General features: G+C 49.8%; 1 protein-coding gene across 1 annotated transcript; it reads left to right on the top strand.

Annotated features, from left to right (window-relative positions):
• Positions 1 to 243: 243 nt before the first annotated feature.
• EIF4EBP1 (eukaryotic translation initiation factor 4E binding protein 1) lies at positions 244 to 20,265 on the top strand. The gene is made up of 3 exons (XM_036109960.2): positions 244 to 443; positions 17,612 to 17,791; positions 19,796 to 20,265. Exons 1-3 carry the CDS (start codon positions 299 to 301, stop codon positions 19,825 to 19,827), a joined length of 357 nt encoding a protein of 118 aa, XP_035965853.1. The 5' UTR covers positions 244 to 298; the 3' UTR covers positions 19,828 to 20,265.
• Positions 20,266 to 20,691: the final 426 nt, after the last annotated feature.

Below are 20,691 nucleotides of genomic sequence, written 5' to 3'. Positions count from 1 at the left end.
CGCCGCCGCCAGCGTGGCCGGGAGGGACCCGCGAGCGAAAGGGGCGGGCCCAAGCGGGGCGGTGCCCGCACCCGCGCGCAGGAGGCGGTCGGGAGGGCGCCTCCGCCCTGAGCTGCGGAGGAACGCACGTACGGGCAGCCGCGCGGAGGCGGGTGCGGCAGCTGCGCGGCGGCAACTACAAATCCCAGGGGGCGCCGAGCCGCAGAGGCGGAAGGGGTGGGCGGGGCGAGGCGAAGTGGGAGGGGCCGGAGCGGCCGAAGGGCCACGCTCCGGCTGCAGGCGCGGCGCGCGGGAGACCATGTCCGGGGGTAGCAGCTGCAGCCAGACCCCAAGCCGGGCTATCCCCGCCACTCGCCGGGTGATCCTCGGCGACGGCGTGCAGCTGCCGCCTGGGGACTACAGCACCACCCCCGGCGGCACGCTCTTCAGCACCACCCCGGGAGGTAGGGGCGGGCTCCGGGTGCGGGCGGTGCGGAGGACTGACTGGGCAGAGCGGGAGGGGTCGGGAGCCGCCTGTTGGACTGGGCGACCGGGCTGAGGGGTGCGGTGACTGGAATAAAGGCATCAAGGAGGCAGCGACGGTCACGGAGGTGGCCCCCGGCAGCCAACAGATGGCCGCTTCCCACTGCCTGCCCTCTGGATGCGTGCTCCCGAGCCCGGGCTGCAAACTGCTCCATTAGTTTCCTCCTCCTGGGAGAGACAGCCGAGTACCCCTACCCAAACAGATACGCACGCTTCCAGAACGACCACATGCCGAGGTGTGCTGCCCCTTGTGGATGTGGGGGCGTTCTGAGGCAGAATAGCGTGGGGTCAGTGTGGCCTGGGAGCTAGGAGAGGCCAGGCCTGGGTTTTTTAGGGGTGGGATGGGCGTTCTCTGTTGGGGTAGACGACTCTTGCAGAATCCTTTTTCCTTCCCGACGTACCCCCAGTTTTGCATTGGGCCAGCACCCTCTGACCGAGGATTTGGGCTGAGGGCGCTCGCCTGCTCCAGCAGCGCGTCACCTGCACCTGTGGCAGGTTGCCCGTTTACGCTTGTGGGATCTCCGCAGAGGGACCTGGCGCCGCGGGCAGGGCTGTGCAGAAAAACACGTTCTTCTGTCCTGGGGGGAGGGGGAACCGTGTGACCTCCCTGAGAGTGTATGAGGAAGAGGAAGCTGAGCTGGCACGGGTGGGGGCCAGCCTTGGGCTGCCCTCGGGAGCCAGGCATTCCCTCCCAGCCCGGGAGCCCCGCCGCACAGGCGCTGATGAAACCTGCGCGCCCGTTTGCATGATGAAATCCTCGTGGCTCACCACTTCCCTACCATCCTCGCGCTGCCCTCACCCCGCTTTGCCCTTCTCCCCTCCCCTCCACTCTCCTCCACCGCTCCGGCCCAAACGGGGCAGATAGTGGCGCTCCGTTGAGAGGCAGGGGTGCCCGTGGTGGCGGGCAGAGCGGCAGCCTGGTCCCTTGCCAGCGTCGGGGGCCACATGCTTATGTTCTCAGGCAGCGGCCCCACCACCGGCAAACACCGCCAGATCCGAGGTCTGAGCCGTTTGATCCAAAACATACGCGGTTAGAACTGTTAAGGATCATGGATGTACTTGTTTCATCGGGGCTCCAAACTTGAAAACACATGTCCCTTGTCCAACGTCACACGGTTTTCTCAGATTGAACAAGAAATCGTTCTGAGGGGGGAAATCTCTCTTCGATTAAAAATAGTCAAAGGAAAAGTTCTCAGTGAGCCTTCCGCCACCCTTGACTCAAATTCTCTTTTCCTGCTATATAGGTCTTTGTAGTCCACTTGGTGGGCTTTCTCTGTGTCATGCTGTGTCTACCAGAATTTTTCCTGACAATTTTGGGGTTCCTTCAAGTAAGGGTGTGAATCTCTACTTGATCATTTTTAGGTTGGGCACTGAGGCAGGTCTGAAGGCTCAGGTGCTCTTTTTTGCACCCTTTGTTGCTGGATGGGGACAGGTCAGATTGGAAGCCATGGCCAGGGTTACTGTTTGTAGGGAACTCTGATCCACTTCTCACCATGGACTGGGAAGTGGGTTTTTGGTTTTGTTTTGTTTTGTTTTTTGGTAAACCAGAACAAATCTCCCTGCCTTTGAAGGTCTTTAGTTGGGAGAGAGGGAAAGGGACACCTGGACCAGAGTGTAACTTTATTTCTGAGGCCAACTGGAAGAAAGCTAGCCATGCCAGGAGCCTAAAGCCAGCTTTCTTGTCTGGAGTGTCCAGCGCGACAGGCACAGCTCACAGTCCATAAGCTGGAAAATCACACCTTGCTTCTGCTAACGTCAGCGAGTCTGGTCTGCCTCAGTTAGCCAGGGCTTGGAGTCTTCCTCCAAAGCCCAACCTCATCCTACCTCTTTGCCAAGGCAAAGAGGCTTAACCTAAGGAAAGGTCATTTCTGGCACCCTTTTGCTCCGGTCTAGAGTGCTGTTTCTCATTCCTCAACGTACATATGAATTACCTGGGGACCTCACTTAAATGCAGACTCTGATTCTTTTATTTTTTAAGATTTTATTTATTTATTTAACAGAGAGAGACACAGCGAGAGAGGGAACACAAGCAGGGGGAGTAGGAGAGGGAGAAGCAGGCTTCCCGCGGAGCAGGGAGCCCGATGCGGGGCTCGATCCCAGGACCCTGGGATCATGACCTGAGCCGAAGGCAGACGCTTAACGACTGAACCACCCAGGCGCCCCGCAGACTCTGATTCTGTAGGTTCTGGGTTTGGGCCTGAGAGTCTACATTTCTAACCAGCTCCCAGTGATTGATCTAAGTACGACACTGAGTGCTCAGAAATTAGTGGAATGTGACTTCCCTCACCTTTTCACACCTCTGGAGTCTGGCAAAAGTGATGCTTCTAACCAGGTAAACTTCTCTTGAGGTTGGATTTGGCATCAGCCTTCAAACCAGGGTCTGGAGAGAGTCTGTGCAGGTGCCCGCACTAGCTTATTTGCAGGTGTCAGGAGCTCCCACAGTGTCCGCAGGTCACTCATGCTGGGAATGGAACTGCTGTGTTTGTCCCCAGAGGAACAGGAACAGCAGCTGATTTGAGCCATCTCCATTCCTAAGACGCCAGTTTACTTTCCGTGGTCATTAACCTTTCACAAGCTAAATCACTGGTCTGGTTAGAAGTCTGGAGAACTTCAGAGAAATTTGTTAAAAGGAGTGTTGTGTATGAATATTTGAGCCTGTGGAGGCTTCAAAGTGACCAGTGACACCACACACCAGCAGAACCTTAGAATGGGTCAGAAATTCTCCTTCCACCCCCACCCATCAACCTTCATGTTCCCCGTCCCATGTTGGATGCTTGACCCCCAAGCCCCCAGGGTTGCTTGGCTGGTAATCATACCCAAACCCAGTACCTGGATAAGGTTAATCAGAGGTAGGCAGGTAGGGCTACAGATGTTACTGGCACCCTGGTTTAGATAAACAAAGTCTGAGGCCATGAAGCTTATCTTGGAGCAGCTCCCAAGTCTTTGGCTATGGAACAGACAGTGCTGGGAAGAGGAGGAAGTGGGCTGGGCACTGAAGCTAGAGCACAGCCAGTGTCGCGAGGCCTCAGTCACACAGGGGAAGATGATGTCTTCTGATTGCCCGGGGTCTCATTATTAAGGACAGGTTAAGAGAACTTGGACATTAAGGCAGTGAGAGAAATGTAAGGGGCTCTCTTCTCACACTGTTCTGAGCTTCCTTTTAAAGCATTTAGAACATTCCACACTGTCCCTCATTAAAGACTTTGATGGGGGGGCCTGATATAGAGCACCCCAAACTCTCTCTGGTTCTAAGGCATTCACTGCATCCAGAACCGGAAGACAGTCTGACCTCAAGGGCTTGGCTCGCTACTTAGGAAGATGGAGACACACCTGAAACAGAATTAGAAGCATCAAAGTTGTAGCCATAGAATGAAGCGATTAGGCAGACACCCCCCACCCTCCATAACCAGTAGAACTTGTATGATTCTCACGTGAGAGTCGCCTGCTCCAAGTCGTCAGCCTGCTAGGCCTTACTTGCTAACAATGCACACATAGCTGTGAGTTTTGTTTTTTTTAAGATTTTATTTATTTATTTGACAGAGACAGCAAAAGAAGGAACACAGGCAGGGGGAGTGTGAGAGGGAGAAGCAGGCTACCTTCTCCTGTAATTTTTTGTGAAAGAGCAAAAAAGTCCTTCATTACCAAATTTGGTAAAAGGACAGGCAGGGTGGTACCATGTCTGTCTGTTGGTATAAAGCAGTGAGGCATTTTCTCGGATGGGTCTTTATTTGATATCCTTGCAGAGGAGGAATGACATGGGACAGCAGTATGGAAAAGAGGATTGCTTCCAAGGGGGAAGGTTGTTTTTTTTTTTCTTAAGATTTTATTTATTTATTTGACAGAGAGAAACACAGCGAGAGAGGGAACACAAGCAGGGGGAGTGGGAGAGGGAGAAGCAGGCTTCCCGCGGAGCAGGGAGCCCGATGTGGGACTCGATACCAGGATCCTGGGATCATGACCTGAGCCGAAGGCAGACGCTTAACGACTGAGCCACCCAGGTGCCCCCCAGGGGGAAGGTTTTTAACGAAGAATGTTCATTTGTACACCTAGATTTTACATGTTCAAACAAACAAACAGAAAACCCGTCACTTTCAGGTCTCAGAGCCACGCCCATGCTCTTCCTCTGTGATGATTCATGACAAATGAGTCACGTGTATTTGTTTACATGTTTGTTCCCTAGAGTAGAAGGGAAGTTCTTTCCCAGCAGTGTTACTCATCTTCCTATCTTGGCTTTTGAGTGCTGAGTCAGGTGTTCAGAAAGTGAAGAGTTGAGGCGTCTGGGTGGCTCAGTCGGTTAAGCGTCTGCCTTCAGTTCGGGTCATGATCCCGGGGTCCTGGGATTGAGCTCACATGGGGCTCCCTGCTCAGCTGGGTGTCTGCTTCTCCCTCTCCCTCTCCCGCTCCACCTGCTTGTGTGCTCTCTCTCTCGCTCTCTCTGTGTCAAATAAATAAAATCTTAAAAAAGGGGGGGGCGCCTGGGTGGCTCAGTTGGTTAAGTGACTGCCTTCGGCTCAGGTCATGATCCTGGGGTCCTGGGATCGAGTCCCACATCGGGCTTCCCTTGCTCTGCAGGGAGCCTGCTTCTCTCTCTCTCTCTGCCTGCCACTCCCCCTGCTATGCTCTCTCTCTGTCAAATAAAGAAATAAAATCTTAAAAAAAAAAGAAAATGAAGAGTTGAAAAGACTCCTAGAATGACAGTATTCTCAGGGTAACCTGGCTCCTTTACCACCAGGCCTGGGTCTGAGCTGGCTTAATGATAACATTCAAATTTTTCTTTTCTGCCATTTCAGTTGCAGGGTATATAAAATCGTTTACCTTGGAATGTCCCAGGGACAGAACTAACTTTCCCTGAACTTTCTCACTTATCCCAGTATTATAGATAACAGTATTTCTAATACTACTGTTTCAGTTATTGAGCAGAAAGTAGAAGGAAGTGGCCTTTATACGGAACATGTCAGTAGTGGGGCTTGTTCTGGGACGGGTGCCCCTTGTTTACTTGTTTGCACCCAGCATCACTGACTAGGCAAGAGTAAGGCACATCTGCCCGTGACATTTGGATGATCGGGGACACGGGGAACACAGGGTGTCTTGTAATCCAGTGTCGGTACCCCTGAAAGTTTGCCGAGAGAGCCTGGAGTGTCACAAAACTTAGTAACTTCAGCAACAATGACTTGTTATTTCTCTCCATTCTTTGGGCTGGTTGGGCATTCTTTGATTACTCATCTGGCTACATACAGTTGGCAGCTCGATTGTCCTGGGCTTGAAGGTCCAAGATGGCCTTACCCACATGTCTGGGGCATTGCTAGGGACACCTGGAAGGCTGGGAGTTCTCTGTGGTCTTGGTCCTCTGCCATTCAGGAGTCTAACCTGAGCTTATTTACATGACAGTTTTCAAGGCCCCTTAAGACCTAGGCTCAGAAGTCACCTCACATCACATATGCAGTATTCTATTGGTCAGAGCAAGCCACAGGGCTAGCCCAGATTCCAAGAGGGGGGAGATGATTGCTTTGGAATGAGAGAAGCCTTCTCTAGGGCAGGGATGGGAAGAGTTACGGGGCCACATTTTCAGGCGGTCTCCCACAAAGGCCAAGCCTCAAAGTGTGGTCCTTTGAGGGAACTTAGCCGCCCATCCTGCTGTGCGGCCAGGCAGAGCCAAGGCCGGGCATAGAAGCAGACCAGAATCACAAGCCTGTGAATTGCCTGTTGGGTAGAACTGAGGACACCTGGGGCGCCTGGGTGGCTCAGTCGGTTAAGCGTCTGCCTTCGGCTCAGGTCATGATCCCAGGGTCCTGGGATCGAGCCCGCATTGGGCTCCTTGCTCAGCGGGAAGCCTGCTTCTCCCTCTCCCACTCCCCCTGCTTGTGTTCCCTCTCTCGCTGTCTCTCTCTCTGTCAAATAAAGAAAGAAAGAAAGAACTGAGGACACCTTCCTGAAAACGCTGAGTCATAGATCCTGTGCCCCGTTTTCAAGGCCCGACTCAGCTCCCCAAAGCAAACTATACAGGTGGTCATGATAGCAGGCCCCCGGGCAATACCTTCCGTTTGTGTCATGCTTCCCTTGCTACCTGCTAGCTAGCCTGCCTCCTTTGTCCTCCTCAAGCACCCAGGCTTTGGGAATGCCCTTCAGGGGAGCCCACGCTTGCCCTGCCCACCTGCCCCTGCCCAGCACTCCGATTTGAACATCCTTGATTTTCTGGCGTGCTGGCAGGAACATGGAGTCAAGTTCTGAGCCAGCAGTCCAAAATGTGTAGGAGTGAGAATGCCAGGAGGTGCAGGTGGGTCCAGAACTCGCTTTGGTTTCCTGGTGACACATCCCAGGTCTCCTGCCGTAAAGAGAGTATGTGTACGCTGATTTCTGTCTCCTGCCCTTTGGAATACAAGGGGAAAGCAGGCCTCTCTTAATTTGCTCGGGCTGCCGTAACAAAATACCACAGTCTGGGGGGCTTCCACAACGGAAATGTATTTTCTCACGGTTCTGGGGGCTGGAAGTCCAAGAGCAAAGCGCCATCGGGGTTGGTTTCTCTTGGGCCCTTCCCATTGGCTTGCAGACGGCTGTCCTCGTGCTGCTTCTTTACTGGTATCTGTGGTATCTCCCTCTCTGTCCTTTTTCTTTTTTTTAAAGATTTTATTTATTTATTTATTTGAGAGAGAGAGAGAGCATGCACGCGCAGACTCCCCACTGAGCACGGAGCTGAGGGGCGGGGCAGGGGAAGCTCAGTCCCACAACCTCGAGATCATGACCTGAGCCGAAACCCAGAGTTGGACACCTGACCGAGCCACCCAGGCGCCCCACCCCCCCTACTTAGGACACCTGTATATCGGATCAGGGCCCCACCCTAACAGCCTCATTTTAACTTAATGACCTCTTTAAAGACCTTATCTTCAAATACAGTTTCATCGAGGTACTGGAGGTTGGAGCTTCAGCAAATGAATTTGGATGTGGTGTGGAGGCAATTCACGCAGAAAACAGGGCCCCTCCCTTTTCCAACCACAGCTTTTGTTGCTATGTAACGAGGCATTTCAGATGGGCACTCCCTGTTGGTAATGAATTCCAGGGGTAGCCTTAGCCTGTTCTGCACAGGTGCATTTTGAAGTGTTTGGGGGCAAGTGAGGGAAGGAGAAGGAGCTTGGCCAGCCCTTAGAATAATTGCTTCAGCTATTTTGTTCTGTATGTTTCTGCAAAAGCCTTATCTCTGCTAAATTATTTTCAGATAAAGTGGACTATTCCCTCACATGTCAGGGCCTCACAGGTGAGAGGGCTGTTCGTCACTCATTGATTGCCCTCATTTGGTATTTAAGGAGCTTTGTAACATTTCTGGCCCCTGAGAAACATCCAGATCTTGGTTCTCTTTGCAGATAGGTTCGGAAGTGAAGAAAAATCTCAGACCGAGCACGCTCTGGTTCTCTACCCAAGATTTTCTCCCTGAGAAGGTGGCTCAGCTTGCTAAACAGACTGCCTGGTGTGTGGTGGGCAGGGAGGGAGACCCCTGGTAGCCCCTGTGGGTTTGCCTCCATGATGACACAGAGCTGATGGCAAGAGCTGAATGTAAAATGATCCGGAGTATTTAGTTCACAGGCTGCCGGCTTGCATCTGAGCATAGGCATTTGAGCCCCCCCCCCCCCGAGTGTGTTGTGAAACACTCTCCCTTTCCCTGGAATGGGAACAGCAGTTCTAGGAATTCTGTTCTTGTACTCTTGCTAGGCCTCACGTCCCCCCCGCTCAGGGGAAGAATGTTTCCGCCAGGGGAGGCACAGGGGTCAATTTACAGGAGTCATGGCCAGCCCCGTTTTGAGCCCGAGTGTGGGTACTGTGGGAAGGTGGAGAAGAGTTCAGGACAGTCCTCTCTCAGGGAACATCCTGTTCTGGCCAAATACTCAGAAGAATAGGTAAAAGTCAGAAGAACCCTGAGCCATGGCAGCTTGGCTAGTTTTAAACAGAGGTTGGTGTTGAGGATTAGAGGCAATACAGGCTAGGTCTGCCCCTGGGGGCAGCCTTTCTGAGCCTCAGTTTCCTGTGTCTGAGTTGAGGATACTGTATCTCCCTTGTGGGGAGTAGGGGAATGGGAGCACGGAGACCTGGCATATCAGGCTATAAGCACAGCGTCTGGCCCACAGACAGATCGTGATTTCATCTTCACAGTACTCCTGTGAGGTGAGTTAGTACCCTCCTCTTTTCTTTCTTTTTTTTTTTTTTTTTAGATTTTATTTATTTGAGAGAGAGAGAGAGACAGAAATAGTGAGAGAGAGCACAGGTGGGGAGGAGAGGGAGAAGCAGGCTCCCCGCAGAGCAGGGAGCCTGATGCGGGACTCGACCCCAGGACGCTGGGATCATGACCTGAGCCAAAGGCAGACGCTTAACCGACTGAGCCACCCAGGCGCCCTAGTACCCTCCTCGTAAGAGCTGAGGAGTTCAGCTGCCATTCGGGGTTGAGGGCCTGGCACACCACACCCAGGTTTGAGCCCAGAACTTGTGCCTCCAAGCACTGTGCTATTTGCACCACACAGACCACCCGCCAATAACAAGATCCCCAAAATAAATGGTAGTGAGTCAGAGCTGAAACAGACCCTAAAGATTACCTATAAAGCCTGGCACATGGTTGGTGCTTTAAAAAATAGTTTGAGCCTAGTACACTGCCTTTGTTTATAGGTGAGGAAAACAGACCCAAGGGGAATGTCTGCATTCTTTTTTTTTTTTTTAAGATTTTATTTATTTGAGAGAGAGAGAGAGCACAAGTGGGGAGGGGCAGAGGGAGAGGGACAAGCAAACTCCCTGCCAAGCAGGGAGCCCGACTGGGGGGCTCGATCCCAGGACCCCGGGATCACGACCCGACCCAGACGCTTAACCAGCTGAGCCACCCAGGCGCCCCGGGAGGTCTGCATTCATTGTACGTTCAAGCAAACTGTCATCACCACAAGCATGCCTTGAGAAAAAATGCCATTGTTGTATTTGGTGCACATCTAAAGTTTTTAAAGTCCTGAATGACACTGGCTTACCAAACACGCCAAAGCTCATGTTGATTCTTGAAGCCCGTTTCTGTGGGCCAAAGAAAGGATAGAGGGTGCCTTACCCTCCCCCCTCCCCCCCAATCCCTTTTCAGGGTTGCGTCCCTCCCCTCTGATTTGTCCTAGCTCTGACCATATAATTGGTCCCTAAAATATGTCATGAAGCCATGCCAGTCGTAAAAGCTAGGATTTGTTTGTGTAGGTCTTATCTTGTGCCAGCCACTGTTCTAATCCACCCCATAACCCTATGAAGTTGGGAGTTAAAGTCTGACATGGACAGGGCCTAGCACGCAACAGCCCAGAGAGGTGCTGGAGGGGCAGGCTCAGCGTTCCACTTACCCTGTCCAGCAGAGAGCCCCCGAGGCTTTCTAGGGAGAGTAGGGGGAGTCTACCTAGTTCCAGCCAAGGCCATTTAACTTGACTTACTAGAAAAGGAGATTCTGACCCTATATCCTTATTTATTTGTTTGCTTAATGCCCTATGTATCAGAGGTTTTGTATTAAAAAACAAAATATGCTCAGTGTAAAAGATGTTCACTTTGCCTGGATTATCTCACTCCCCCAGAGGTCACCAGACATAAAATACATACAATTCTGTGACTCTGTTTCACATGATATGTCATGGACAATGTACACTTGTTCCAAATAGTAACCGTACAGCATCGAATTGTAGGTCTGATCCATAATTTAACCTGTCATGTAATATTAAAAAAAAAAAATCAGAGTTTTACATACGTATGTGTGTGTATGTTATTCTGTCTTCTTTAGTATGGGCTTGATTTTTTCTTTTAAAGATTTTATTTATTTATTTGAGAGAGAGAGAGAGAGAGAGAGAGGGCATGAGGGCGGGAGGGGCAGAGGGAGAAGCAGACTCCGAGCTGAGCAGGGAGCCTGATGCAGGACTGGATCCTGGGACTCCAGGATCATGACCTGAGCCAAAGGCAGTCGTTTAACCAACTGAGCCACCCAGGCACCCTGTATGAGCTTGATTTTTTTCCATAATAAAAGTATGTCAAAGTCATACGTAAGTTGTTTATATACGTAAATAGTTAAATCTCAAGATTACTAAAAGACTCCTAACAAAGCAGTAACCTCTTGCCTCTCCACCCCCCGCCCCACCTTTAGAAGCAACTAACATTTTCCAGCTCTTTTTTTGGGGATTTACCCCCATATTTCTTTTTCTGGACTCACTGTTAGATGAGGACTTATTATTATTTGTACACCCTTCTCTTCCCATTCCCCAATATAGCTATATCACAATTTTTTTTTTAAGATTTTATTTATTTATTTGACAGAGAGAGACATAGCCAGAGAGGGAACACAAGCAGGGGAGTGGGAGAGGGAGAAGCAGGCTTCCCGTGGAGGAGAGAGCCCGATGTGGGGGTTGATCCCAGGACCCCGGGATCATGACCTGAGCCGAAGGCAGATGCCTAATGACTGAGCCACCCAGGCGCCCCTATATCACAAATTTTTTAAAAATATGCATTATTTTTATTACTATGACCCTTGATGAGCCAGGTAATTATTGTACAACCTTTTTCTTTTTAACAATCTGTTTTCTTTAAGATTTTATTTATTTGTAAGAGAGAGAGAGCACAAGCAGGAGAAACTGCAGGCAGAGGGAGAAGCAGGCTTCCCGCTGAGCAGGGAGCCCAGTGTGGGACTCAATCCCAGGGTCCTGGGATCATGACCTGAGCTGAAGGCAGACCTTTAACCAACTGAGCCACCCAGGCATCCCTAACTTTTTTTTTTTTTAAAGATTTTATTTATTTAAGAGAGAGCACAACAAGTGGGGGAGAGGGGCAAAGGCAGAGGGAGAAGCAGGTTCCCAGCTGAGCAGGGAGCCTGACCCAGGGCTCGATCCCAGGACCATGAAATCATGACCTGAGCCGAAACCAAGAGTTGGACGCTTAACCAACTGAGCCACCCAGGTGCTCCATTATACAACTTTTTAAAAAATAGTTAATAGGGCCACATGGGTGGCTCAGTCGTTGGGCGTCTGCCTTCGACTCGGGCCGTGATCCCAGGGTCCTGGGATCGAGTCCCGCATCGGGCGCTCTGCTCAGCGGGGGGCCTGCTTCTCCCTCTCCCACTCCCCCTGCTTGTGTTCCATCTCTGGCTGTCTCTCTCTCTGTCAAATAAATAAAATCTTTTTTAAAAATGTGGTTAGTTTTGGGTTTCAGCTCTTGGTTTCGGCTCAGGTCATTATCTCATGGGTCTTGGGACTGAGCCAGTCTCAGGCGTTGCACTCAGCGGGAGAGTCTTGCTTAAAGATTCTCTCCCTCTGCGCCCCCAACCATTCGCATGAGCACTCGCGCGCGCGTGTGTGTTTGCACGTGTGCTCTCTCTCTCTGTCTTTCTCTCTCTCTCTCAAATAAGTAAATCTTTAAAATGTAGTTAGTTTTAGGGCGCCTGGCTGGCTCAGTCCATAGACCATGCAACTCTTGATTTCGGTTGTGAGTTTGAGCCCCACATTGGGTATAGAGATTACTTTAAAAAAATGTGCTTAGTTTTCATTCAAATAAGTCTTCCACACACTCCAGCACCTCTAAAATACTAAACAAAATACAGTTTTACACACAAAATCTGACTTCTGGATTTATCAGTCCATTTTTTTTTCCCTCTGTCCAGAACTGTCCGGAACTGACAGGCTCTGGACGTACCGTGTAGCCGCTGATAGGAGATTCCCTGAAGCCCTTCCTCTTGGTCTAATTTTGGTAGGATATTCCTCCTGTAGTGTTCTGAAAATGCCTCTAGTCTACTTTTACTTGATTGGTATTTGACGGTGTAAAACCAGGCCAAAATGGATTCTCCCTCAGGATTACGAAGGCATTGACCTACCATCTTCAGACTTCCAGCATTGCCATTGAAAACGTTTATGCCAGGGCGCCTGGGTGGCTCAGTCGTTAAGCGTCTGCCTTCGGCTCAGGTCATGATCCCAGGATCCTGGGATCGAGCCCCGCATCGGGCTCCCTCCTCTGTGGGAAGCCTGCTTCTCCCTCTCCCACTCCCACTGCTTGTGTTCCCTCTCTCGCTTTGTCTCTGTCAAATAAATAAATAAAACCTTAAAAAAAAAAAAAGAAAGAAAACGTTTATTCCATTCTTATTCCCAATCCTTGTGTGCACCTGTTGTATTTTTCCCTTTCTGGAAGATTTTAGGATCTTTTTATCCAAACGATTGTGAAATTTAACAATGAATGTTATGTTGGTTTTTTTAATTCATTACACAGGAGGACACTCAAAGGGCATTTCAAGACTGTTCTCTTTCAATTCCGTAAATTTTTCTTTTTTTTTGTATTTTTCAGTAAATTCCTTCTAGCAGTTTCTCCTTTCTCTCTTTCTTGACTTTCTATTATCTGATACTAGATTTCTAATTTTTTTTTTTTTTTTTTTGCCTGTTACCTTTTTTCCTTTCTGTTCTTTAAAGTCTTCAAAAAGTTTAAAAGTTTAAAAAACAGTACTGAGTCCCTTTACTATTTCCTTCTGTTGGTTTGTTTGGATCTCTCCATAGATGTTGTAAGTTTTTCTCAGAAATGTGTGGAGGCATCCAGCTGGTTATATTTAAGAGTGAGTACTGCAGAGCTGACTAGAGGCCCTTTGCGAGGTGTGGAGGCTGGTGGGCTCAATCTGGTGGCTAGCTGCTGTTTTTCATCCAGAACCCCCTTCCCAAAATCAATATCAGTCGGTCTTTATCTTTGCTCTTTATTCTGAAGCCGAGAAGGGCTAGGCGTTTGAGGCTCACCATTCGGGAGGTCAACTTGAACTTAATTTCCCTGTCTTCCCCTCCCTCATGGAGTGAGGGGCATAGGGCATCTCTCCTTATTGTTAGCCCCATTCCCATTTTCCATTATGCCTCTAATTCCTGAACCTTCCTGGGTTCCTCCAGAACCCCACTTCCTATTGTAACATCCACCCCTACCTCCCTGCATTTAGATGCTACCCTCATCCTCTCTGTTAGAACTATTCCTCCATTCACTTTCTGTATTCATATATTGTGATTTGGGGTACCAATGTGAGCCCCACTTGCTTCCAACTTGAGTATGTGCTTCTGTTTCTTTGTTTCTTGGTGTTTGCATGATTTTTGAGAGAAGAAGCAGGGAAAAAAATGTCTTGGCTTTGCCATCTTGAAGCCACCTAGAGCCTCAGAAGCTCTTCATGCTCTTGGTTGTAGAAGCCTAACAGAGTTGCGTCATTTTCCCTAATATAGAAAGAGAGAGTAGGCCCTCAGCTATAGAGTATTATGTGGAAACTGCCAGGGGTGATACCCACATACCCCAGAGCCCACACCTGACCAACACCCTCCAGCTATTGCTGCTCGGCGTCTTACAGGGACCTTGGCACCCCCCCCACCCCGGTTTCCACTTCCTGTTCTTGTATGCAGGCCAAGTCCCCAGCTCTGGTAGACTGCATTTCAGCCAAGGGTGCCTATTTTTGACAATATGAGACTGTGTGTTTTGTTGTTTGTCTCATCTGTGGGAGACAGAGGGAATTTCCAGAAGATCACTGTTGGCTGAAGCTGTGTGGTGGTGCATCCCATGAAGGGATGGAAGAATTGAGGGTTGAAAAGCTAAAGCTGCTTCCGTAGGAAACATTTCCACTACCTTGGTTGCCATCTCATATTCCTCACTGACCCCAGGTGAGTCAGAGGGGGCTTGGGGTCCCTTCCGAGGCTTGGCGCCTTTGTCAGCTGACTTTCTGAACACCACCATCCCACCCCCCTCGCAGGCTCCCTCCCCAGCTAAAATACTCTGATGGTGGGTGTCTTGGGCGCTGCCTCTGCTGGCATTTAGTTTCTGGGTTTTATTAGCTCAAATGAGGATTCTTACTCTTAAACAACTGCCCTAGGTGTAGGACAAAAGGCACAGAGGCTCTTTTTCTCTTTTAAGTATAATTAAGGATTTAAAAATCGCCTGGTGCCACTTCCCAGTATACTCCCCCTAAGAATTGAAAGCAGGGTCTTGAAGAGCAATTTGCACATGCATGTTCACAGCAGTATTTATTCACAATAGCCAAAAGGTGGAAGGAAGCTAGATGTCTGTGGATAAACAAAATGTGGTATATCCATGCAGTGGAGTATTAGTCAGCCTTAAAAAGTAAGGAAGTTCTGACACATCATCCACATGTGGACATTATGCTAAGTGAAATAAGCCAGTGACAGAAAGACAAATACTGTATGATTCCACTTATATGAGGTTCCTAGAGCCGCCCAATTCATAGAGACTGAAAATAGAATCGTGGTTTCCAAGGGTTAGGGGGAAGGGAAATAGGAGTTGCTATTTCCTGGGTATAGAGTTTCAGTTTTACAAGATGAAAGCGTTTTGGAGATTGGTTGCACAACCCTGTGAATGTACTCAACTGTACACTTAGGAGTGGTTATGATGGTAAATTTTATGTTATTTGTATTTTACCACAATGTAAAAAAAATCTCTGGAGGCCCATGACTTTAAAGAGCTTCTCCAGAAGCTGCTGACCCCCTGGTTCTTTCTTTCTTTTTCTTTTTTTTTTTTTTTTAAGAGAGGAAGAGAAGTGGGGGAGGGGCAGAGAGAGAGGGAGAGAGAAAATCTTAAGTAGGCTCCATTCCCAGGTCAGAGCCCGATGTGGGGCTTGAGCTCACAACCCTGAGATCATGACCTGAACCGAAACCAAGAATCGGATGCTTAGGGGCGCCTGGGTAGCTCCGTTCGTCAAGTGTCTGACTCTTGGTTTTGGCTCAGGTCATGATCTCAGGGCGTGGGATCGAGCCCCAAGTCAGGCTCTGTGCTTGGCGGGGAATCTGCTTGAGGATTCTTTCCCTCTGCCTGTCCCCTTGCATGCACATGTGTGCATGCGCTCTCTATCTCAAATGAATAAATAAATCTTAAAAAAAAAAGACACTTAACCGACTTTCCCAGTTGTTTTTTGAGACCACTGAATCTCCAACTCTTAGGTTCCACTCTGATGGGGTCAGTTCCCTATTCTTTGGTGGACAAAGCAACAAAAAAAGCAAAGCTGGAGGGAGGCAAGGACAGGGCAGATTCTTGCCGAGACTTGAGGATCAAGAAACAAAGAGTGGTCCATCTCTGAAGCCAGGGCATTTACCCTCAAGGAGAAGGCACTGTTGTTCTCCATTTGTAGCCTCCTGGGCTCATAAGCACTCAGCCCTTCATGTTACAGATGAAGAAACTGAGGCCCAGAGGGGGGAGGAGCAGAGGGCCTTGTGCACAAGGTCACACAGCCGGTTGGTAGCAGAGCCTCCAAGGCAGCCTGGGTTCTGTGTGCTTTGCTTTACACCCTCCCACTAGGAAATGTGAGCTGTGGACTGTGGCCCACCCACAGGGTGGTGATGACAAGGCTGCAGCATTCCTGCCTCTCAGGCAAGGAGCGTGAGACGGGGTAACTGCCTAGTTAGGGCCACAGTCAGACGGGGACATGAAAGGAGGGAAAGTGCATCTTTTGGTATCTCCTTACCATTTTTCTGCTGCTCATATTCCAGCCCTCGGCAAAAGGACCCCCAAACCCATGCACTCAGACTCAGAGCTCAAGGGTGCAAATGGGTTCCTCTCCTGGGGCCGCTCACAGGCTGGTGCTCAACATTGAGACATGGATCCCCACTGTTGGAATGTCACTCATTGTAGCCCTTCAGTGGGGAAAATACTCCAGGTTTATTGATAAGGACATTCCTGAAGTCTTAAAATCATCGCTTCTAAACTCCGGCACTCATATTCCATCTGCAGTTTGTACTGTACCTTGTCTTCTGTTTGTATATATATTTAGTATTTGTCTTTATATCCTTTACCTTTTTAACTTAGTTTTTGTTATCTTATTATATGTATTATTTATAACATATATACTGTTACCATGTTCAGTGATATCCTATCATATATTAAAAGGAAACTTGATATCATGACTATATATGGAAAACCAGATTCACTTACCATAAATAGAAGGTAACTATAAAAAGAAATATAATGACACCAAGACAGTTTTAAATTCTAGCTGGATTCCACTGCCTGCGGAAGGCTTTGAGCCTGAGGCCTGCTCTTTGTTGAAAAGGAAGAATCAGAAGTGTGAGGGAGGTGTTGAAGATGTTACTACTACCATCCTGGTGCTTAGAGGTCATCCTGAGTAAACAAGGACCCAACATGAATCACCTCTCACTAGTCACTGTTCTTTGATGAAATCAGCTGGGGCACAAGAATCCTTGGTCCTGACTGTAGAAGATGTTCCTTTTTAAGGTATCACTCAGGCAACCGCCCTCACAAGGTGGGTCCTGGGTGTGGTTTAAGGATAGTGAATAACTGCAGGAGACTTGGTCCTCACCCTGGGGTGAAGCTTGGGAAAGGAGAGCAAAGAGGGAGTGGATAGAACATAGACGATGTGCAAGCCCTGAGTGCGGTGACACATCAGAGCGGGTGTCACAGGGGAGACGGGCTTAGCAGGACCCCATGCGTCACTCCTGTCCACAAAGCCCAGGTGGGAAGAGTTCTCATTTTTTACTAGTTTGGGGGAATCACTCAATTTTCCCTTTGCTCATCTGTAAAATGGAGTTATAGATTCTGGATATCCTATGAGGGTACTGTAAGGACTGAATTGAAAAATGAATAAAAATGTACCTTGTTGGGGCGCCTGGGTGGCTCAGTCAGTTAAGCGTCTGCCATTAGCTCAGGTCATGATCTCAGGGTCCTGGGATCGAGCCCCACTTCATCAGGCTCCCTGCTCAGCGGGAAGTCTGCTTCTCCCTTTCCCTCTGCCCCTCCCCCCCGCTAGTGCTCACTCTCTCTCTCTCTTAAATAAATAAAAAACATATACCTTCTGTAGTATTGGGTATGATTGTCCTGAGTCTGCCTTGCTCCTCCCCCCCCTTTTTTTTTGCATTTTTTTTCTTAAGTAAACTCTAACCCCAAGGTGGGGCTCAAATTCATGACCCCAAGATCAAGAGTCACATGCTCTGCCGACTGAGCCTGCCAGGCACCCCGGCCTCAGTCCTCCTTGGTCCAGCTTCTGCAGAAAAACCTGCTGCCTCTGCTACAGCCATGCCTCAAAGAAGTGGAAAATAAGCAGGCAGGAGGTTTGAAATGGCTTTTTCAATGTCCCTGTCCCCCCCTCCAGGTACCAGGATCATCTATGACCGGAAGTTCTTGATGGAATGTCGGAACTCACCTGTGACCAAAACACCTCCACGGGACCTGCCCACCATTCCCGGAGTCACCAGCCCCACCAGTGAGGAGCCCCCCACAGAGCCCAGCCAGAACCACCTGTGCAACAGCCCAGAAGATAAGCCGGCCGGTGGTGAGTAACAGGGCTTGGCCAGGCTCTTCCTCAGGAAAGGAACATATGCAGCCGGTGGAGCCCCTTCAAAGAGGAAATTTGAGCGAAGGGAATGATGGTCACTGCCCCCCTTCTGTGGAGCAGCTCAGAGACCAGACACATGGGGCTGGGGGGGTAGGTAGAACGTTCAACGGTACCAACTTTCCCCATGAAAGGAGTCCAAGAACTCCAGGAGAGGTGATTTGGCCCCATCAGGTAATGTAATTCATGGGGAGCTTGTTTGAAGTGAGGAGGACTCCACACAGCAACTTTCATAAGCATGACCCTTGGTATTATTGTCCCTGAAGCATTTCCTCGTGTCTGCCACACTTGGGACACACCCATGATGTGCATGTGCAGGACATGACTTATCAAAGATACAGTAAACTTGCCCTCTAGGGAATTACAGGTCTACAGGATGAGAAAGGCACCCAGGATATTGACCCACTAGTGGATCCACTAGTGGATTCTTGATGAAGACAGAAACAATGCAACCAGGTGTTTCTGCATGCATTGGTTTGACATGGGGCGGCTGGGTCCTTCCTGGTATCTCACCCCACTTTTCCCCTAAATCAGAGTGACCACCCCGGTGGAGGTTGTGGGTGTGAATGCACTCTGTGCGGCGTCATGACTAGCTCGCCAGAGCATCTCAGCTCTCTTGCTGTGGGAGGATGAAGTGTAAGCACTTGCAGACAACCTGAGTCAGATTGGAACCCGCTGACCCTTCACCCGGAAGGCAGTGGACCAAGGCCAGAGAGGAAGCAGCTGGGACCTCAGGCTGGGCTGGCCCTGCTGACAGCAGCAGAGTCTATCTACCCAGGGTCTGTAGGACATGATTCATAATTACGCTGGGAACCCCACAGCCCCTGACCGGCAGCCCTTGCCTTGCACTGCAGACTTGGAGAACAGTGGGAAGGAGGGCGGCGGAGAGGTGTACTTGGGCACACATGGAGCAGTGTGAAGGACAGCTCCAGGCAGTGTGGTCACCTGCCTTTCGTTAAAGGATGCAGAGAAGGATGGATAGATTCATGTGGTCAGTTCCATGGTGCTTCCCACCCACCTCTTTGCCTCAAACCCAAGACTAGAAGTCGAGGATGGAGGTAGTCACACCTGACATTGTGGAACCGTCACTACCTGACGGCTGTGCCAAAGTCCTCCCAGTTTCTGGAGCTGTGCTCACCCATAGCAAATGCAGGGTTGGCCCAGAGATGCCCCAGGCTGACCAACCCTGAACCCACAATAATGGCCCAAGAGTTCCGTTGTGATGGTGAGGGATGGACATAACTTTTCATTTTGCTTAATAGGATATTAGCCAAAGCTCCTAGCCTCGGACCATGTATTTGTGTAAATATAACCAGAAGACGTGGTCATTTTCCCCGTGGGGGCCGGGGTGGGCATCTCGGGATATAGAACCTCAAAGCAGCCTTACCCAGGAGATCATGAATGAGGCAGCTCCATTAAAGAAAACAACCTCCTGCAGCGTGAGTTGGAAAGAGTGAGGGTGAGGGCAGTGAGTAGCTGAATTACCAAAATAACTCCTTTACTACAGAGTCAGGCTATTCTGTGGGCAGTTGGACATACGCCTAGTAGGTTGTATTACCATCTTCTAAACCAAGGTGGGACACATGCTCAAAAAAGGTTTATGTTTAAGGAACATTCTTCTGTGAGGTTGTATTTATATCAAAGCCAAGTAACCATTCACTCTTGTTAAAAACAATAAAAATTATAAAAAATTCAAGACTGTCACTTCTCCTGTGGGGAGACCCAGTCTCTGCTCTTCCTTTAGGATTGGGGAAGAGAGCACAGCTGGACCTTCAGGCCTGTTTCCAGGAATTCCTAGTGGAGTCCTGCCCTCCCTCCATTCTCCTTGGCCCCTACTCTTGTAGGAACAACAAAATGAAAATTAACGTCTCTCCCTGGCCTCTAAAATGTGAGCCCTACCATTCACCCGTTGCTTACCTGGCCGTCTGTCCTTTCTCTCCCCAGGTGAAGAGTCACAGTTTGAGATGGACATTTAAAGGACCAGCCATTGAATCGAGCAGTGCCTCTGGGCCCCCCTGGCCCTTCTCGGGAGAAGAGTCACACCAGTCAGGCCTTTTGCGAGTCATAATCCTGGGCAGGCGTTGAGCATGGGGTCAGCCATCCCGGCCCTCCGCTCCCTCACTCAGGGCACCTTCTCCCCCTTCCTCTTCGTGAACACCAGCGGATACCTCCATGTGCCTCCATTCATGCAGAAGCTGCCACCCTAACGGGAGTGACTCTCGTGAGCACACCCTGCAACCCAGGGCCAGGATTGGACGTGGTGGAGCCCTTCTGAGTGATTATCCAGCTCTTCCAGCCCCATCCTCTGGGGGCGCACCCACCCCTTCCTTAGTGCGTGGTGTGCGTGGGAAAACTCCCCTCCCCCTCCTTCCCCAAGAGAGGAAATAAAAGCCACCTTTGCCCTAGGGCCAAAAGTTGGCCCCTGTCTGAGCTCTTTTCAACTCCATATGGATAACTAACACCAACTACTATTTGTACTTCTAAATACTTTCCTATACGTTATCTCATTTGATTCTCACACTGAACCTAGAAGGTAAGTAGACTGTTACCCTCATTGTACAGGTCAGAAGACTGGCTCAGAGAAGTAAAACGCATACCAGTAAATGACAGATGGGACTGGCTTTGAGCTGTGCTGCTCTCTTAGCTCCTGTTATTCAGTGGTGGGTGCAATTTCTTTTCTGGGCTTTGTCCCCCAAGCCTGTCAAGTGACCCCGTTCCCTTCTTTCTGGGGCCCATTCCCTGCAAGAGTTCAAGGGGAGAACCTGAGCCTTGGATGATGTAGTGTGTCTTTGACCTATGCATCCCTCATATTTGTCCATTGATCCCTTTGTGTGAGCTCC

This window comes from Halichoerus grypus, chromosome 3, assembly GCF_964656455.1.
Source record: "Halichoerus grypus chromosome 3, mHalGry1.hap1.1, whole genome shotgun sequence".
Taxonomy (NCBI): Eukaryota; Metazoa; Chordata; class Mammalia; order Carnivora; family Phocidae; genus Halichoerus; species Halichoerus grypus.
Note: the sequence above shows the minus strand (reverse complement) of the source record. Positions and strands in the feature narration are given on the sequence as shown.